The following is a 17791-nucleotide window of genomic DNA, read 5'->3' as shown; positions in this document are numbered from 1 at the left end:
AAGATATCCGCGAAATATTCTGTTTTGCCAATTTGTCATATCTAATACATCATGTCTCTACCCGCACTATATATACCCACATTACTCACATATATTAAGGAGCACTTTCAGAGAAAAAACCCTAACCACAACCTTTGAGAGTTAGAGATTGTTATACCCACAATTCTCTACACAATTCATTGTGGTTTTCTTTAACTCCTACTTCTCCATTTCCAAATCCTTGAGAGGTTGATAGACCAAACACTTACCACACACATCTTGAGTATAAAGTGAGGTTTTGGTGCTGCTGGGAAGTATTGGAAGAAATCATTTGTTTGGTGGATGCGATCGGGCTAAATTGCATGATTCGGAGAGCTAGAGAAAACAAGGCTTGGCGAAGTCAGTTGGTAACAGGAGCTTAGAGGGCTCAAGTACATGGGGTAGAGTAGGCTTGGAGGGTCTTTTGTTATTCGTGTACTCCAACTTATTCTCTAGTGGATCGATTTACCACTTGGAGGGTAACGGAGAGGTTTTTCGCCAAGTTCTTTAGTTTCCTCTTCGATAATACATCAGCGTATTATCTTGTATTTGCATTTTTCTTCTCTACTCTTTTAGCTTTCATTTTACTACTGTGATTTGATGAATATGGTTTAGAGTAGTTATATTGTTTATCCGCTCGCATTTACTCTTTTCCACACTTAGTTTAAGTTAAAGTAAAATCAACCGAGCCGTAATTTTAATTTGGGGGTCTAAACAGCTATTGTATTTTCACACAAATTCGAGCTTTCAAATTGTATTGTTGAATTATTTTCTTGCATATTATATATTTGTATATTATATTATATATTTGTATATTATAATAGTAGAATTTTTTTATAGATAAATATAAATAATTGTTTAATTATTTGATTTTATCTAATTGCTTTGTATAACTAGCTTATAAAATTCAATATATATTGAGATTTTAATATATGAGTAATTTATGAAGAAACCATCCATAATTGATGTATATTTTAAGAGAAAAAATGTTCAAAATTTGGAGACTGCTATTCAAACCACTATTCCAAATTGCTAAAAAATTAGACATTGAATCCTTAGAATGGCTCCAAAAAATGAATCTAAACAAATAAATATTACTCATATAATAGTATCATGTTAATCAATGTGATGAAATCCGTTTAGTGATTCTTGAAATTGTATCATATCAATACAAAACTCAAGATTAGCAAAACTTGTTAAGTGATTCTTTAACAATGGACATTAAAAAAAAAAAAAAAAAAGATTATTAAAAAAAGTTAGTTCAAAATCAAGTATAATTAATTAGTCTGATAAAAGAAATATAATTAATTAGTGGTTAGTACAATGAAAGAAACAGGTAAGACACAACTTTGTTGAGTTAGAATTAAAAAATTTTGCTCAAATATAGTTGAACTATCCCCAAGTTTTTCGAAAAATTGCTTAATTATATATATATAGAAAAATTTATAGTTAGCTGACATGGCATACGAGGATTGGACACCCAATCGGTATTGAATTTAAACTCCAAAAGTTGGCCTCCACTCCCAAGTTCCCATCCAATCGAAAAACTAGCCGTTACAACTTTTCCTTCCATTTCTTCGACTTTCCCCTAATCCATTGTGAAACCCTAATTTTAAAAAAAAAAATTAAGTTAAATATCCCAAACCCATTTCTCCTTTTCGGTAATTGAACAAAACCCTTCTCTTTAATTCAAGAAATAAATAGCAATTCTCACCCTTTTTGCCTTTTTTCTTTTCAAACAAAAACCTTTTCCCTATTGTCCTATAAATTCAACTTTTTCCCTTTTTCTTCTCCATCCATTTCAAAAACCCCATATTCTCTGCATTTGTTTCATCTTTCTTTGATTGAATCTTCATTTTTCTTGGCAAAAAAAAAGGGTGAGAGTTTTTTGGTATGTTATTGTGTCTTGTAGACCTCTTAGATAAAAACCCACTTTTCAAATTCAGTGTTCGACTTTCTTTATTGGGTTTTGTAGAAAATCTTGGCTGATCTTTGTATTTCTTTGCAATTCCTCTTTCAGGGTATGCTGCAAATAGGTAAAACTATATGTTACTTTTTTTTTTCTTTGTGTTTTTTGTTTTATTGGAATGTAATTGTTGGGTTTTGAAAACTAATGTTGATTGAAAAATGTTTAGTATACTCTACAATCGCGGACTTTATCCGGAGGAAAGTTTTGTGAAGGTGAAGAAATATGGGCTTCCAATGTTGCTTACTCAGGATGAAAGTGTTAAATCCTTCATTGCCAACGTAACCGCTCAACTTTCTGGTAAGTTATGCCTTAAAAGTATTAAATATTTTTCTGTTCTGTTTGGATACTAAGAAAATGTTTTAGGAAAGATTAAAAAGAACAAAGAATCAGGAAACCTTAGTGGGCAAAGAACCGTTTCATGGCTCTTTTGGGGGTTAGTATAAAAAATATCAATAGAAGTCATGGGACACAAATTTGTTTGTCGGTTTTATTTATGTGTTTTCATTTTCTGAGTATAAAAAACAAGAGAAACTCGGATTTATTTAATAATTAATTTTGTTTTTTTTCTCTTCCAATTTCTGAGCAACCATACTGAGAGTCTATGTTTGATGCGTTGGTACAATGTTGGTGACTAAAATATTTGGTTTTTCTTGTAAAGAATGGCTGGAAGCTGGGAAGTTACAAAGGATTGTTCTTGTAATAATGAGTAAGGCCACCAATGAGGTCCTAGAGAGGTGGAACTTCAGCATTGAGACTGATAGTGAGGTTGTTGAGAAGGGGTAATTTAACTAAAACTTGATTTCTTTAGTTATTGCTTGTGTTTAGTAGTATGATTTTTAAGAAGTTACTGATTGCTCTAAGTGTGGGTAAGAACTCGTTGTTTTAATCCATTCTGGTTTCAGTGTCTCGAGGGAAAAGAGTGACAAGGAAATCATGAGAGAGATACAAGCAATCATGCGACAGATTGCTTCAAGCATTACCTACTTGCCGTGCCTTGACGAAGCCTGTAAGAACCATATTTCATTCCCCAATTATTTCAATTGTGGTTGGTGTTTATTCTAATCAACCCTTTTTTCGTCTACTTTATTTTAGGTGTTTTTGATGTGTTGGCCTACACTGATAAAGATGTTGCAGTCCCATTCACTTGGATTGAGAGTGACCCCAAACTTATTGCTAATCCACAAATGGTCAAATTGCACTCCTTTGATACCAAGGTGAGTCTGCGATGATAATTTTGATGTGGTTGGAAATGACAAACTCTGGTTGGCTATGGTTAATACGTTTGCTTGGGTTATGCAGATTCACAAGGTTGATACTCTTGTATCTTACAAGAATGACGAGTGGGATGAGCAGTAGAGAGCAACGAAAGGGATAAGCAGAAGAGAGAGAGGCTACTCGCCATTCGCCATTTGTTTGTGTTACCTCTTTGTGGTTCCTTCTTCGCTTGAGTGGTTATTGTGAATCTTCTATTCACAGTTTGTAAGAAATGTCCATTTGTTGTGTGGCTAATGAAAACATGGAGAAAAGAAATATGAGGTGCGTGCTCTGTTTGTTTAATTTGCAATCTCCCATGTCAGTAAATCTGCTTTGAATTCCATTATAATATTTTTGTGTTAAGGGAATTTGAGCTGTGTTTGGTATTAGAATAAGTAGAACTGTAGAACAAGAATGGTTCATGAAAAGATTGGACGTACAGAATTTGGAGTGTATTTTCAATCCATTCAATCAGTGGTGGAGCCATGCTAGGATTTGGAGGGGCCATGGCCCCCCCAAATATTTTTTTATAAAGTTGACAAGTATAGATTCTTGTATATCTAATTTTTATGCCTTCAATGATTGTATATCTAATTTTAAGTAGTCTTTAGTAATTTTTTATCTTAATAGGTTGCAATTTAATTTGAAAACCTGGGTTTACGAACAAGTTAAAGACTATGAGTTATAAAGTACTCGGCTTGTATTGTAAGTTTTGTTTATAATACTAGCTTAGATTAGTATAAATAGTATGGATATAATATATACAAAGAAAAAAAAAATGATTAGCTCATTTTTTTACTCCCCAAAAGTAAATTCCTAGCTCCGCCACTGCATTCAATTGCCCCATTTTGTTCTATTTTCCTTTTAATTTTACAACTAGGAACATGCCTAGCTGTCTGTATCCAATGTAAGCTGCAGGGAATTTCAAGTGCTACATTACTGTTTGGTGGTAAAAGTAAAACATGGTTTTAGTAAATTACTTTGTTGTCATTGGAAATACATATTTGCAGAAACAAGATGTTCAGGCCGCTATACGTAGAGATCAGAATTTGAGCAATGGGCTTTTGCATGTGCTACCATAATACTTCCATTTTACGCAAATAAGCATATGGAGATGGTATGCACTGCTGGTATGCACTGCTGGTATATCGATTCTTCCAAGTTATTGTCAACCCGTTAAGAGTTATAATGCTAGGTAAGGCTATTCGGCTATAGGAACATACTTGATTCGAAAGATCCAATTTCACAATTGTGATAATTGATCCCATCAATAAAAGCTGCTACCTTTCAACTATCATATAGAATTCCCATCAAGATGAAGTATAGAATTCCCCAAAGTCATATCCCAGTCAAGACTTCCAATTATCTGATCCTCATCCTCGAACCAAAATATGCACTTGGTTCTCAACCTGAAAGCACATCTTATTGCTTCCTTGGTGGCAATAAAATGAGCCAAAGGCTCATGATCTCTAGTAGAGGCCTTGATCTCACTTGCTTAGGCAGGTCATAGATGAAAAGTGCTTACTATTAACAAAATGGTCCTCATCCACTGATCCACAGAGCACCACTTGAAGCTAAGTTCACAATACAGTGAGATTTAACTGCAAAGTAACCATTTCCTAGAGTTTCTCTCCAAATCCAAGGAGGAATGCCATTTGGTGCAACTGCTTCAGCTGTGGTCATGGCAAGAGGATTGTCCATCATGATCCCAACATCTCTTGACTGTTGTCCTGCCTGCTAGTAGCTGCACATGAGAGGGGGTGGGGGGGGGGGGGGGGGGGGTGAATAGAGGAAAAGAAAAAGAAAAGAACAAAAAGTGGAAATTCGTTGAGTAAACTTGGTTATATGGCAATGAGATTGAAAAGGCTGTACAGAAGCAAGGTTGCGCAAAAGCATAATTTCAAACAAACAAATCAGAGATACATAGAATTCGGATGATTGCTTTGCTTGAACTTATACAGGTCTGGGCTGTATGATATAGATAAGGAGGAGGTATCAAGAAAATACCGAACTATGGAAAAGGCAGTAACATCCTCAAGCCTCTGTTCTCCCTATTGGACCTACATACTATTCTTTGGACTACTGAAGTGTCAGACCTGAACAAGAAGTAAATTACAAGAGAGAAATAGATAAAATATCTATTCAAAGCTGAGATAATCAATAGAACTTTAGAAATACATTTTAAGTACCCTCCAATAAAAAGTTCTTATCAGGAAATATAGATTGGTATTTGCCTAGAGGAGAAACAACAGAGACGCCAATTACAAACAGTGGACCAATGGAATTGCACTGGTAAGTGTAAGTCTATGATTCTAATTCTGGCTTTGTGTGTCTGTCCGTAAACCTCCAGAATTGGGCGCTTTTTGATTCCTTGGAAAGCTTATTATGTGTGCTAAAATTTACAAAAAGGACCTAAGGTGCTCCATTACCCCCCCCCCCCCCAAAAAAAGAGTCCCCAAATTTAAAAAAAAAAAAAAAAAAAAAAATCCTCAGATGATTATACTTTTTTAAAGAAAAAAAAATTATAAGTTGGTTTTGCATTCTTTCTTCCATCTCCAAAAATACCTCTAAAATATAGATCTAGTAGAAATCCAACCTAATTTAAACCCTAAATATGTTTAAAAATTGTTATATGCCGAATAATCATCAACAATTAATTTCCCTTAACAACTAGGGATTTCAATTTTTGTAAATCAATTTTCCACGAGGTATATTATAGTATTGATAAAATTATATTATTATTTAAATAAGGGTTGTGTTAACAGGCACTGTAAAGTGCCCGTTAACAGCAGCTTTATGTCATTTTTTTAGAAGCCTTATAGGCTATGGGGCCAGTTTTATAAGAAGAAATAAATATTAACATAGGCTGTGAGACCAGCTTTATGTCTTTTGTCTTAAAATAATATGTTAATATAAAAAAATCTTACTTAAATTAATTGCCTTAAATCTAACAAAATAATGCTTATTTGAGATGGATATTCAACTTAGAAAAATCCTACTTGCAAGTTCCAATCGAAATGGGAAATGATTTTTGGTCTTATGCTTTGATACCAATCAAAGAAAATGAGTACTTATGCAACTATTATACATTGTAAACTATGCCGTCATGACCTAAAGAGATGTTGGCTTGTCGCTGATGTTGGTGGTTGCTTCTAAAGCAAGGCACATAAAATCTACACCCAAAAAACCATGCCAAAGAGATTCCAAGAGCTTGAGAGAAAAGTAGAGGAGAAGAGATTTCATTCTTAAGCTTTTTATTAGTTACACTAGCACGATGGTGTTTACACCCACATTATGTCCTAATCATGTAACTTATATTTTACAAGAGTCAAGTTAATATCATTTATATAGGCCAACTTGATTGGATGTGTCATACTTACTGTTAGATTAAGACGTTAAAATGAGAGTTTAGTGGTCGAGCACTTCGTCTATCTCAAAATATGAATTTGATTTGTATGAGAAGAATTAGTACCAGAATTATCAAAAACCATTTAGAACATTGATTCAATTTCAAACCATAAGGTCCATAACCATGTGTGAGGAACTTGTAGTACCATGAGATGTAGAACATCCACCATGAACACAAACATTGGAATCTCCGTCCCTTTTGCTTGGGTACTCAGTTGTCAAAACTCTCCCAACTACAATCGACCAGCTTCAAAAGTCAAACGACTTTACCTCGTAACTCTCGCCTTGTCTAACCTCTTTCTTAACTTCTAGTATATTAGAAGAGGAATGCAAATAATAATAACAAACAGTAACACATTCTCACGCACACACTCGCTAGCATTTTCTCAACAAAACCAAAACCAATGGCAATGGCAGCCTCAGCTTTCTCCAATTCACTTCTATCATCTCCTTCTCCTCCTCCTCCTCCTCATAGACCCACCTTTGCTTGGTCTCCATCACGATCACAAGTCAATCTTCGTAGTACTGCTTTCAGATCGTATCCAACCCTTTTCACCACCCGTTCTTCTCTGGACGCTGCAAATGATACCAAGCAAGACACCCCTATTGAATTAAGTACGTACTTTGCTTCAAAAATCTCTCTTTTTTCTCTTTCTTTTTCTCTTTCTCTTTCTCTTAATTGGGTTGTTTTCAATTTTTTTACAGGATATGCTGCATTTCCTACAGTGATGGATATCAACCAGATTCGTGAAATTCTGCCTCACCGGTCAGTTCCACTGTTTTTTCTGCATCATTTTTCTAAATTCTCTTTTCTGTTCACTTTAAATCACTGTTTGAGAAAAACCCATTTTGCAATTTGCTTTTTCTGTATCATTTTTCTAAAATTCTCTGTTCTGTGCACTTCAAAAAACTGATTGAGGAAACCCCATGTTGCAAATTGCAATACATATATTGAGGTGTTCTTTTTTGTGGTTTTTGAATTGCCAAACAATGAAACATAGGTAGCTTCTTTTAGGAGGAGCCAAAAGAAGTCTAGTAGTTGTTTTAAGTTTTTGTAAGCAATTTTCAACGTTTTTGCTTTCTTTTTGTTTTGGATTTTGTTAGGTTCCCGTTTCTTCTAGTGGATAGAGTAATTGAACACAATCCTGGAGTTTCAGCTGTTGCTATCAAGAATGTCACAATTAACGACAACTTCTTTCCTGGTCATTTTCCTGAAAGACCGATAATGCCTGGTGTTCTCATGGTTGAGGTATTTGCTTGTTTCGCACTTTCGTTCCTTTCCCCCTTTTTTTTTCCTAAATTCATTTGTTTATGTTAGAGGGTTTGTTTATGCATTACTAAATATTAATAGGTTTATTAACAATCATGCTATTGTGCAATGGTAAGATTGTGCATTTAAATTAAGAGTTTCAAGTGTTATGATGTGTTCTATGTTCATGATGAGGTTGTAAAACGGTTGAGGAGATTTTTATTTGTTTCTAATGACCCTTGATTGAACTTTGTGTTTGAGCATCCTATCCTGAGCTTTCAAACCTAGGGCGTTATGGGTATCAAGATCCTTAGTCTTCAGGATAACATTTCACTTGGGAGTTGTCGTTGGTCCATTTACCACAGCTAGTTGGTGTTACAGTCATTTTTGCATGTGAACTTCTGGAGGAATTTGCATTGACAGTGTTATGAGCAATTGTAATGCCCAAATCGATTCGGTCAATGGTAGATGTGGTCCAACAGTACCCTTTGGAGTTACTGCTTGATGTCTTATGGGAAAATGTCAGGCAATTTCATACCATGTGCTCAAATTAATTGTTAGAGTCTGAATTACAATTCAATAATTCAGATTAGATTTGACGTTTGGTAATTGAGCCAAGCAGTGATTTCTTCTTGAATTAGTTGATAGAAGTTTGCTGGTTTTAATTGATCATCCAACTAGAATATTGTTAAAATGTTGCACTTGTTTGTACATGATTGTCAAAATTGAGACATATTAGATGATGTTGAATGTTTCATACTCTTAAGTGCATCACGTGTTAAAAAGATGATGATTTTTGTTCTTCAAAGAATTTTAAAGAGAAAGTTGAACCTATGGGAGCCGTTTCAGATGGCAGTTTAAATTGAAAATCCTTAGGATAAAGTTCTTTTAGATAAATTTATGGATTGTTTATTTTGTCACAATAGAAGTATTCTTAATTGCTTAACCAGGTGCTAGAGCTATATTGGTTAGTTCATGAGCTTGATGTTGATAATGCTTTCCATTATTAAAAGTTCAACAAGGATCCTTTGGGATTTGAAGTTTTCTAGTTAAGCTGCCCCCTCCCTCTCCACAGAAGGGGATAGATTAGAAGTTTACATGGTTTTGTTATATTCAAGTGGGTTTCATGTTGCTCTCAGGGGTTGTAGAGTAGCAAAGTTTTACTTAGTGAATGTTGGCGAAATTGTGGGTGCTTGTGAAATGCCACAGAAAATTAAAGGTTTTAAGAAAACTGGGATAGTAATAAAGCATTAAAGACCTGCCTCATTGAAGTTTTCTCTTAGAACTGGAAATGCAGTGCCTAAGAAGGGATTGCTTGTTTCCCAAAGGAAATAAATCCTGAATCTATACTGAAGTAAACTTTGAATAATTATTGAATGTATTCATAAGTTGTGTGATCTAAGAAGATGCCTCTTGGTATTAATTTATTGATGAGCTTAGCAAGCTAGTTAATTGTCTTTCATCAGTACGCTGGTTGATCCATTTTTCTTTACCATTTCCGACTTTACATATATAGAGAGTGGTGTTAATGATTTTAAGCGTTTTACTTGGACTAGCACAGGTTCTCACAAGTACTAGAGTAAGTTGAGGTGTCTATGACAGATTTAGTTTACCAATAGTGCTTCAATGGGTAATTGCGTCAAAGGAGCAAAATGCATTTCATGGAGTTTATTTTTGATAGGTTTAAATAATATTATTGAAACGAGACTACTTAGTGATGATAAGCACGAAGTAGCCTAAAGCATACAATGAGAGAAATATCTACACATGAATTGATTCTATGAAGGAGTGAATAGAGTTACCATCAGTAAGACCCAAAGCAAAAGACCACTCATAAACAGAATTAATGAAGGATGGTTGCAATAGAGATGATGTGCACTCCACATCTTCAAAAGTACGCCGATTTTGTTCCCTCTATATAGTCCACATCAAGCATAAAGGAATAAGATTCCATATATCTGAATTTGGTCCTCGACATTGCCCATTTCATGGAGTCTATGAACTCCTTTTGGCTGAGTTTTTTCTTTCTGGACTTGGCCTTTTCTAAAGGGCTCTAGAAGCTTACTCTGCCAACATTTTGGGCCACCGCTCAAGCTCCTTGACCTGACAATGTTCATAGAGAAGGACTTTTATGTCATTGAAAAATAAAAATGGGACCCAATGTTTAGTAGGGATATTGTAACCGAGCTTTAGTAAGCCAACTTAGTTGTTAAGGAGTTTGAAAGTATCATATTGTTCATAAAAAATTAGGGTGAATCAATTAAAGTAATTTAGGTTAAATTCATTGCTAATGTCTATGTTGTCTATCAAAAGAATCCTTCTTCAAAGCCACGTCAATAGAAATTGTGAACCTGATTAATGGAGAATTTTGAATGGACTTGATTGCTAATTGGGAAAATCTAATTATTTAATTGCTAGAACTAGAGGTGTAGGGACTTAGTTGGAATTTTATTCCAAACATTGAAGTCATGTGCTGACAGATTTTAGGTTGTCATAGTTTCTTTCCTCTTTCATTTTCTTTTATATTAATTGCCATACCTCGTTTACAGAGGTGCCAAACTTATGCAGCAAAAAAAAGCTTATATCTGCTCTGGTACAGACTTGAGATAAGGGCACCACCTTTCTAGCTTATAGACATGTTAAAAGTAGGCATGAAGAAGAGATCCAGAAATAAAGCAATTGAAATTAGCTAGAATGCACCCCTGGAAATGAAGTTTGAACCCAAGTCTAGGTTCAAGAGAATTCAATAAGACAGCAGGTCTGGTTTTGGATACTTTGGTAAAAATTCTTGGACCAGCCTTTATTATTCATGCACCTTTCTAATCTTAGCTATCTAAGCTCATTAAAAGTCACTTGCTTTTCACATGAATTTTCAAAAGAACAGGAGTATAACAATACTAGTTTGTAAAAAATAACAATAAAAGATGACCAGGCAAGGACACTGACAAAGACTACAATAAAATAAAGAATCAACTACTCGTGGCTAGTGGCTGATCGTAGTTAATTGGTCCACCTCTGTGCCTTGGATCACTTCTTGGGTGCTCTGCATCACTGATATACAGGCATATGCAAATGCGAGGAGCATAAGAGCATTTAGGTCTCCATAGCTGCACTGTTATACAAGGATTAAAACAGGATAGATTTTTCAGTCTCACTTTTTGTTCGGCCATTGATTTTATAGGCCTTCTAGTTTCCTCTGGGCGTCCTCTCAAATGTATCTTACCTAGAAAGCATGACATCTATTTGTAGTATTATTGTGGATTTGTAGTTCTTGATGCATTGCCTCAGTTTTCAAAGAGCCATTTTGAATTTACAACTAGGTTTAACAGTTTTATTCGAGTGTATGTAGAATGCTCTCTTCCTGGTTGTTTTCAGAATTTGATTTGTACTTTGCAATTTTCAGAAAATGATGTGAAAACCATATGAATCTTGAAAGATAATTGATTTTGTGATAAAGGTTCTAAATTTGTGAAGTTTAAATATTAAAAATTAAAGAATCAAAAGTTTATTGATAGTTACAAGAATTTACATGTGGTTCCATTTTCTCCTGTGATACAGATTAGTTAAATTGACTGGGATACTAGGAGCCAAAGTAGAAACTTTTAAGGAATTCTATGGTTCATAGCATGTCCAATTTCTTAAGTATAAACAGTATAAGGTATGGTTTATGTGATCAGGAACAAATAAGTAAAGTTTGCAGCATATTATAAGCATAGAAGTCTTGGTCAGTGGCTGATGGGTTAAGGACATGAGTTATGTGCCTTTTGGTTCATACCCTTGCGTCTACAGTGCCTAGTTTTATTGTAGAAAATATGAATCCACCATTGATGGTTTGTCTTGGTCAAAATCATGGATTCTGCAAGAATTCACTCTAAAATAGCCAGTCCACAGATTAGAGGGCTGTCCATTCCCTAAAACCACAGATTAAGGGAGGGAGAACCTTCAGCACATGAAGGGGTGAATTGGGTTATATTTTGACCTCAGTAACTTGTCAGTTTATTTTATTTCATTAGATTTCTTTTGATATAGCTCTTTCTTTCTTTTTTTTTCCTTTTTTTTTCTCTTTTTTTCTTTTTTTATGTTAAGCTGCCTATAAAGGAACAAGATCAAACAAAAGATTCATTTCTGTTTTCATGAAATTCATTTTTATTCCTAATATTAGAACTTTTAATTACCTAGTCTCTGATGGTGGTTATTATTTGTTTAGAGTCATTTTTATGACACACATGCCTGGTCTCATTTCGCAAGTAATTAAGATGAATTATGATGTTACACCAGAGATGAATATTAGAGATCAATTGAGTCCGATTGGAGATACAATGATTCTTATTTTGGAGCTGTGAGTAATCCATACTCCTGTAGATGAGGACTTATGTGTGTTTAACTTTATGACTAGTGTTGAAACTGTTCAAAAGATACTTTTGCTACAACATCATTGGAAATTCAAGGTGTGAGGTACTTTTAGTCATAAATCATGTCATGTTTGTCTCCTCTTTACTTCTTTCTTGTTTCATTGACTATATTTATCTATAAAGTCTTATATTTACATACTTAACTATTTTCAAGGATCTCCTTCCATTGAATCCTCCAATTCTCTCCAATTTTTAGCCAGATGCGAGACACGTGATATTTATTCGGTTTTAAAATGCTACATGTCTTACATCTAAATAAAATTTGGAAGAAATTGGGGGATTCAATGGGTGGGGGTCTGATGTCGTCCCTTTATTTTATCAATATTTTGGCATGGAAAGGCACAAGAAGATGATTTCTTCATCATCTTAGTCTCTTACTAGACAAACAGTTAGCATTACCATCATCTATTCTAGACTAGAAGTACATATCTTATCCATCCTTTCATGTTAGAATCAATATTTAGTAAAAGCTGTCTCCATTATTTGGTTTTAGTGTCAGTAAATCAGATAATTAGCGACTAATGGCAATGTTTCTTGGATTTAGGCAATGGCACAGGTTGGTGGCTTGGTTATGTTGCAACCAGAAGTTGGAGGTTCCCGTAAAAATTTCTTCTTTGCTGGTATTGACAAAGTGCGATTCCGGAAACCAGTGGTTGCCGGTGACACCCTAGTTATGAGAATGACACTTATCAAGTTGCAGAAACGCTTTGGAATTGCAAAGATGGAAGGGAAGGCATATGTTGGAGGTGAGGTTGTATGCGAGGGTGAGTTTTTGATGGCTACAGGCAGTGAATAATTTGCGCCCTTTTTCACCACTGGTTCAGGTTGATTTTATTTGTTCCCTTAAACAAAAAAGTTAGTGTTTTAATGCAACTAGATGTTACTTATGAGAATATCAGTTTCGCTGGCAAGTCCATCATAGTTCACAAAGCTACAACTTCTTAATAATGGTTTGTATCATTTTTAATGCCCCCAATTTTGGTTAAATTGATCAAGGGGGTAGGATTGGGCTCTTACCTAGCAAAGATGATGAAAAAGGTTGTTGTTTCTTAAAATATGTCATCATTTATCTTGCATGTCTGAATACAATGAGAACTGTATTTTAAAGATTTTCTGGGTTTGAGTTTGATATCTTTAACATGAACATGTTGGTGGTGCGGGTCTGTGTTCCAAACACTATGCCTATTATTGTTTGTCCCACTGGTTTGAAGTGAGCCGTGTGTTTATAATCCATTGGTTGCCTTAAGAGATATCTTAAGATGGTAGGGGCTACTATAGAATTGGGCTTCTCATACCCATTTGCTCTCTCCTTCTTTGATTTGAGTGGCATGAGTCAACCTTAAAGTACAATGCTATTCACGTGATTCTATAGCTTTATGAGATCTTTCTAAACTCTTTTTACTTTCTATTCTTGCTAATTTTTAGGGTTTCTATTGTTGAATCAAACTTGTTTTTATCTAAAATATTTCTAGCACATGTTGCATCTCACTTATCAAAAAAAGATATTGCATCTCTTTTTATCTAACTAAACTGTAAAAGAATATTTAGATAGTATGGAGTCCGTGAGAGTATACAAAAAGCACACTGGTCGGTATACCTCATACCCTTGTTCAGGGTCTTTCTCCCTCTTGTCCAAATCTTTTCCTTTTAGTTCCTCTTGCCAGTAAAGATTTTCTTATCATTTTCAATCCTCCTTTATTCGTTTTGTTTTCTCAGGCTTCTAGTATTTGATCTTTGGGTTAGTTTCCATACCATTGTTCCTTGTTTCTGTTTCCCACAGTTTTGTCGACTTTCTAATTTTTTTTTCTTGTTTTCCTGTGTGTCAGTCTGCTACGTGATATTCATATCATTGTCTGTAATCTCTCTTAATTTTTGGTTTCTATACTCGGTTAATGGTAATCTTTTTTATTGTGTGTTCAATTAATTCGTTCTCTTTCTCGGAAAATTTTTTTTAACAGGCTGGTCTTATTGCGGTATGTTCAATTATATCATTTCTTCACCAACTCTCTTAGTTTTTTTTTTATTATTTCTTTCCGTAACATTTACCTTTTCGGTATTCCTTTTCCCTCTATGTTATTTCCTCATGCAGATATTACATTAAAAAACATTCTCTCTTCGTGTTGTTCCATGTTAACCATATGCTACTTGTCCTAGTTCTTTTTCCATTTATCTTTATCCTCTTTTCTGTGTTATCCTGTTCTTTTCAAAATCTAGTCAACAGTACTCGTGTGAGACATTATTGGTCATGGTGAGCACTTAATCTATTGTGCTTGATGAAGGTTCTATAGTGACTGGCTAACTGATAATTCATAGCCCCAAAAAAATGATATTCCGGTATTGATCCAGAACATGAATGAGTCATTTTCTTGGAACCCATGGAATATGGAGACAATTCTAATTGCCATCCTGATATGGCATGATCCGTTAATACTCAGGATGGTTTACATGTGGAGTGTCTATCTCTGCGGCTAGCCTCTCAAATTCTCTCTTCCTGATAAGTTGGGGATCACTCCAGATTCTTCAGAACAAATGTCATTATCTAATGTCACCATGCAGATGCTGGGAGTTGATTCCCAGGATCCTTCCCTATCCACACAACTTCTTGTTCCTAAATTTGTTCCCTCTCAAGTAGTGATCCCAAAAGTTGTGGCTGCCTCACAACCTCAACAATTAGAACGGGGGTCTTTAATATTCAATCCATTTAACTTCAAATCCTTTAAGAAGTTATTTTCATTTCGTGTGTGTGTGTGTTTCAATTGCACTTCACATAATGTGGCTTCTCAACTGGTATCTTATTTTGAGTACTCTTTGGATGTTGGTATTTGGATGGAGGATTTGCCAGATCAGTTTATGCCGGCTGTGTTTTATGAACTTGTGTTGTAATATTGTCATATTAATAATATATTACTGATTTTAATATATATATAAAAAAATAAAAAATAAAAATGAGCGTTATTTTTTTTGTCCATAGTTTGAAGGGAGTGTGACCATAAATATTATATTTGAGCGGCCTTAAGGAGTTAGGACTACAAATATCACATTGTGGCTCCCATGGTCACATGTATCCATGGCTACACTTGCATTTACACCTAATAAAACAGACTCTGAAATTCAATAGATTCAAGACCAATTTTTTGTAAAATCCAATTTTCGTTCCATTTAGAGAGGATCCCTTCCCTAACAAAATTACAAAGAAGATAGGGGATTAGAGTAATAATAAACTAGCAACATTCATTTATCTTACAAACACACATAATTAATCCAAGAAGAGAAAGTATTCAGAATTCGAAGCTTGATGGAGGAACTCAGAGAACAATAAACCAAGGGTCTTGAATCTACTGTCTCTAATTCAGTTATCTACATTCCAAGTTTGAAACTTTTCTTTTTTTTTGGGTATTTGGGTTTACAAGCCTAGAGCACCAAGAGGAGTCTTCCCTTGTCCAGCCTCAAAGTAGAAAATTAGCATTGCAACCATGGCAAGCCTAGCATGCTTGATCTCAGCTAACTTCAGTCTCTCTAACTTCTCAAAATCTGGAATGTAAACACCATCCTTGAGAGTGCCAGCAAGACCCAAGGGATCAAAGAATTTGCCACCAGGGTAACCCTGCTCCCCGGTTGCATTGGCAAAGTTCTCAGCCGTCCTCGACCACGGTGTAGCCCATTCCACAGACTGTGAGTCTGGGTTGAAGAAGTCCACCCATCTCTTGCTCTCAACCCAGCCCATGAGGATGAGCTGAGTGCCTAGAAGAGAGCCAAAAGAGAAGGGAGCTATTGCACCAGGGGCAGCTCCAGCCTCAAACCATGGGATACCACTCCATGCCTGGCCTACAAAGATCCCAACCACTGCAGCCATTGCCCACCTGCCGTGGATGAGCTCCGCTTCTCTGTACCATTTCAGGAATGCTGGGTCCTTGCCTAGTCCTAGTGGATCAAAACCATAGTCACCTGGGAGCCTGCAATTCAATATGTTGAGTTGAGACCATGTGTAATAAAGAAAGTCTAGCTGTGTCAGTGTCACAATGGCCATAAGTATGACATGGTCGACTGTGAGTAATAGAGAAAAAGTTCATTCAAAAGACAGTTCAACAAGTCGTGACAAATGGTGTGATCATAGAAGAATTGTGTGTAATAGTTTTGCCAATGTAATTTAACATCTATATAAATATTTCACAAGATTTATAAGCTGAGAACTGATAACTTACGAGCCATCGAGCCACTCGGGGTCAAGAAAGTTGCCACCACCTTTAACAGCAGGGATCCAAGACAGCTTTGGTTTAGCAGCAGCCACCACAATGAACCTCTTAGGCACAGTAGCTCTGGCTCCAACACCAGCTGCAGACAACAATGTCTGGCTTCTGTTCCCTCCACGCAAGAAAGAAGATCCTAACCCATTTAGAACTGCACCAGAGGTAGTAGCCATCTCTCTTAGGTTGGTTGGTGCTTAAAAGCTTCTCTAGCAGAAAATGGATAAACTGGGAGGCTGGTTTTATCAACTGTGAGTCTTTGAGTCTGTGGGAGAGAATCTAAGAAGTGGGTTTTGAAGGAGCCATGTAGGATCATGAAATCTGGAGAGGCAATCTAGTATACCTGTCGTGGATAGATTTCGGACCAATGGGAACAAGACCTCCATCCGCATTCCAATTTTGCCTGCAACCACGTGGACCATGTTTTTGCCTCTAGTTTTAAGTCTTTTCTGCATTTTTAAAAATTCCCAACTTTTTTTTTTAATGTCATAATAATATATTAATATCAACCCCTATCCAATTGAGAAAATGAATAATTACTGATGACCCACGTGAGATTCGGCTCGAATTCATTTTACTTACATTTTTTTTTTTTTTTTTTTTTGAAAAGGAAAACAAATGCTTACTTGTTGTTTGAGAAAAAAAAAATACAAAATAAAAAAAGGGTATTCGTAAAAAAATTTATACTTTGTAACTTCTGTCTTCAACACCACCTAAATTCAATAAAACACATGTACACCGGGCAAACGAGTTGGGTCAAGTTAATGGGAATCGAATAAAAAAATTTAAAAAAAAAAAAAAAAAACAGATTGCAAGTGAGTGGGTTACACGTTGGCTCAAATTATTTCACATGTAAAATAATAATAATAATGAACAAAAAAATTACTAAAGTTCAAAAGTTAAATAATATATAAATATTCAGTTTACACAATAAAAAATTCACAAATGATTGTATCATCATAAGTGCCCAAAAACGACATAGTTTTGTTTTTCTAAAACTTGCTTACATTAAAAATAAAAATAAAAAAAATAAAATTAATATATATATATATATATATTTATATATAAATATAATTGTACAGTTAATGTCCAAAACTCTATTGACATTCTTGGCAAGATGTCTGTTCATTGGGTTTGTGATTCACCGCCAATTATTGGGTTTCTTTAAGGTGTGATTGGTCACCTATGTCTATTTGGTTAGGTATGAAGACTTACGCATTAAAACATATCATACCAA

At 35.1% G+C, this 17791-nt stretch overlaps 4 protein-coding genes across 6 annotated transcripts in view; 3 read left to right on the top strand and 1 right to left on the bottom strand.

Moving 5' to 3' along the window:
• LOC126707528 (mitotic spindle checkpoint protein MAD2-like) overlaps window positions 1-3855 on the top strand; it is a 37282-nt gene extending 33427 nt beyond the window's left edge. Inside the window, exon 8 of the transcript XR_007648980.1 lies at window positions 3410-3855. The gene's annotated coding sequence lies outside the window, so the exon portion shown is untranslated. The remainder of the gene's footprint in view (window positions 1-3409) is intronic.
• LOC126707527 (uncharacterized) overlaps window positions 1-13419 on the top strand; it is a 41520-nt gene extending 28101 nt beyond the window's left edge. The window contains exons 1-4 of one of the 3 annotated variants that reach the window (XM_050407215.1): window positions 6977-7264; window positions 7355-7415; window positions 7754-7898; window positions 12855-13419. In XM_050407215.1, coding sequence (XP_050263172.1) covers window positions 7054-7264; window positions 7355-7415; window positions 7754-7898; window positions 12855-13106 — 669 coding nt within the window. In that variant the 5' untranslated portion in view covers window positions 6977-7053 and the 3' untranslated portion in view covers window positions 13107-13419. Of the gene's footprint in view, window positions 1-6976; window positions 7265-7354; window positions 7416-7753; window positions 7899-12854 lie in introns of those variants that run through there. The other 2 variants (XM_050407216.1, XM_050407217.1) reach the window with 2 other exon arrangements.
• Window positions 2039-3609, top strand: LOC126707529 (mitotic spindle checkpoint protein MAD2). Its single transcript, XM_050407220.1, has 6 exons — window positions 2039-2054; window positions 2154-2284; window positions 2646-2766; window positions 2890-2993; window positions 3080-3201; window positions 3287-3609. Exons 2-6 carry the CDS (start codon window positions 2221-2223, stop codon window positions 3341-3343), a joined length of 468 nt encoding a protein of 155 aa, XP_050263177.1. The 5' UTR covers window positions 2039-2054; window positions 2154-2220; the 3' UTR covers window positions 3344-3609.
• A 2096-nt stretch (window positions 13420-15515) lies between the features above and the next one.
• Window positions 15516-16848, bottom strand: LOC126705508 (chlorophyll a-b binding protein CP24 10A, chloroplastic). Its single transcript, XM_050404562.1, has 2 exons — window positions 16513-16848; window positions 15516-16263 (listed from the first exon to the last, which is right to left on the bottom strand). Exons 1-2 carry the CDS (start codon window positions 16728-16730, stop codon window positions 15714-15716), a joined length of 768 nt encoding a protein of 255 aa, XP_050260519.1. The 5' UTR covers window positions 16731-16848; the 3' UTR covers window positions 15516-15713.
• Window positions 16849-17791: the final 943 nt, after the last annotated feature.

Source organism: Quercus robur, chromosome 11 (assembly GCF_932294415.1).
Source record: "Quercus robur chromosome 11, dhQueRobu3.1, whole genome shotgun sequence".
Lineage (NCBI taxonomy): Eukaryota > Viridiplantae > Streptophyta > Magnoliopsida > Fagales > Fagaceae > Quercus > Quercus robur.
This window is presented reverse-complemented; position numbering and strand designations above follow the sequence as displayed.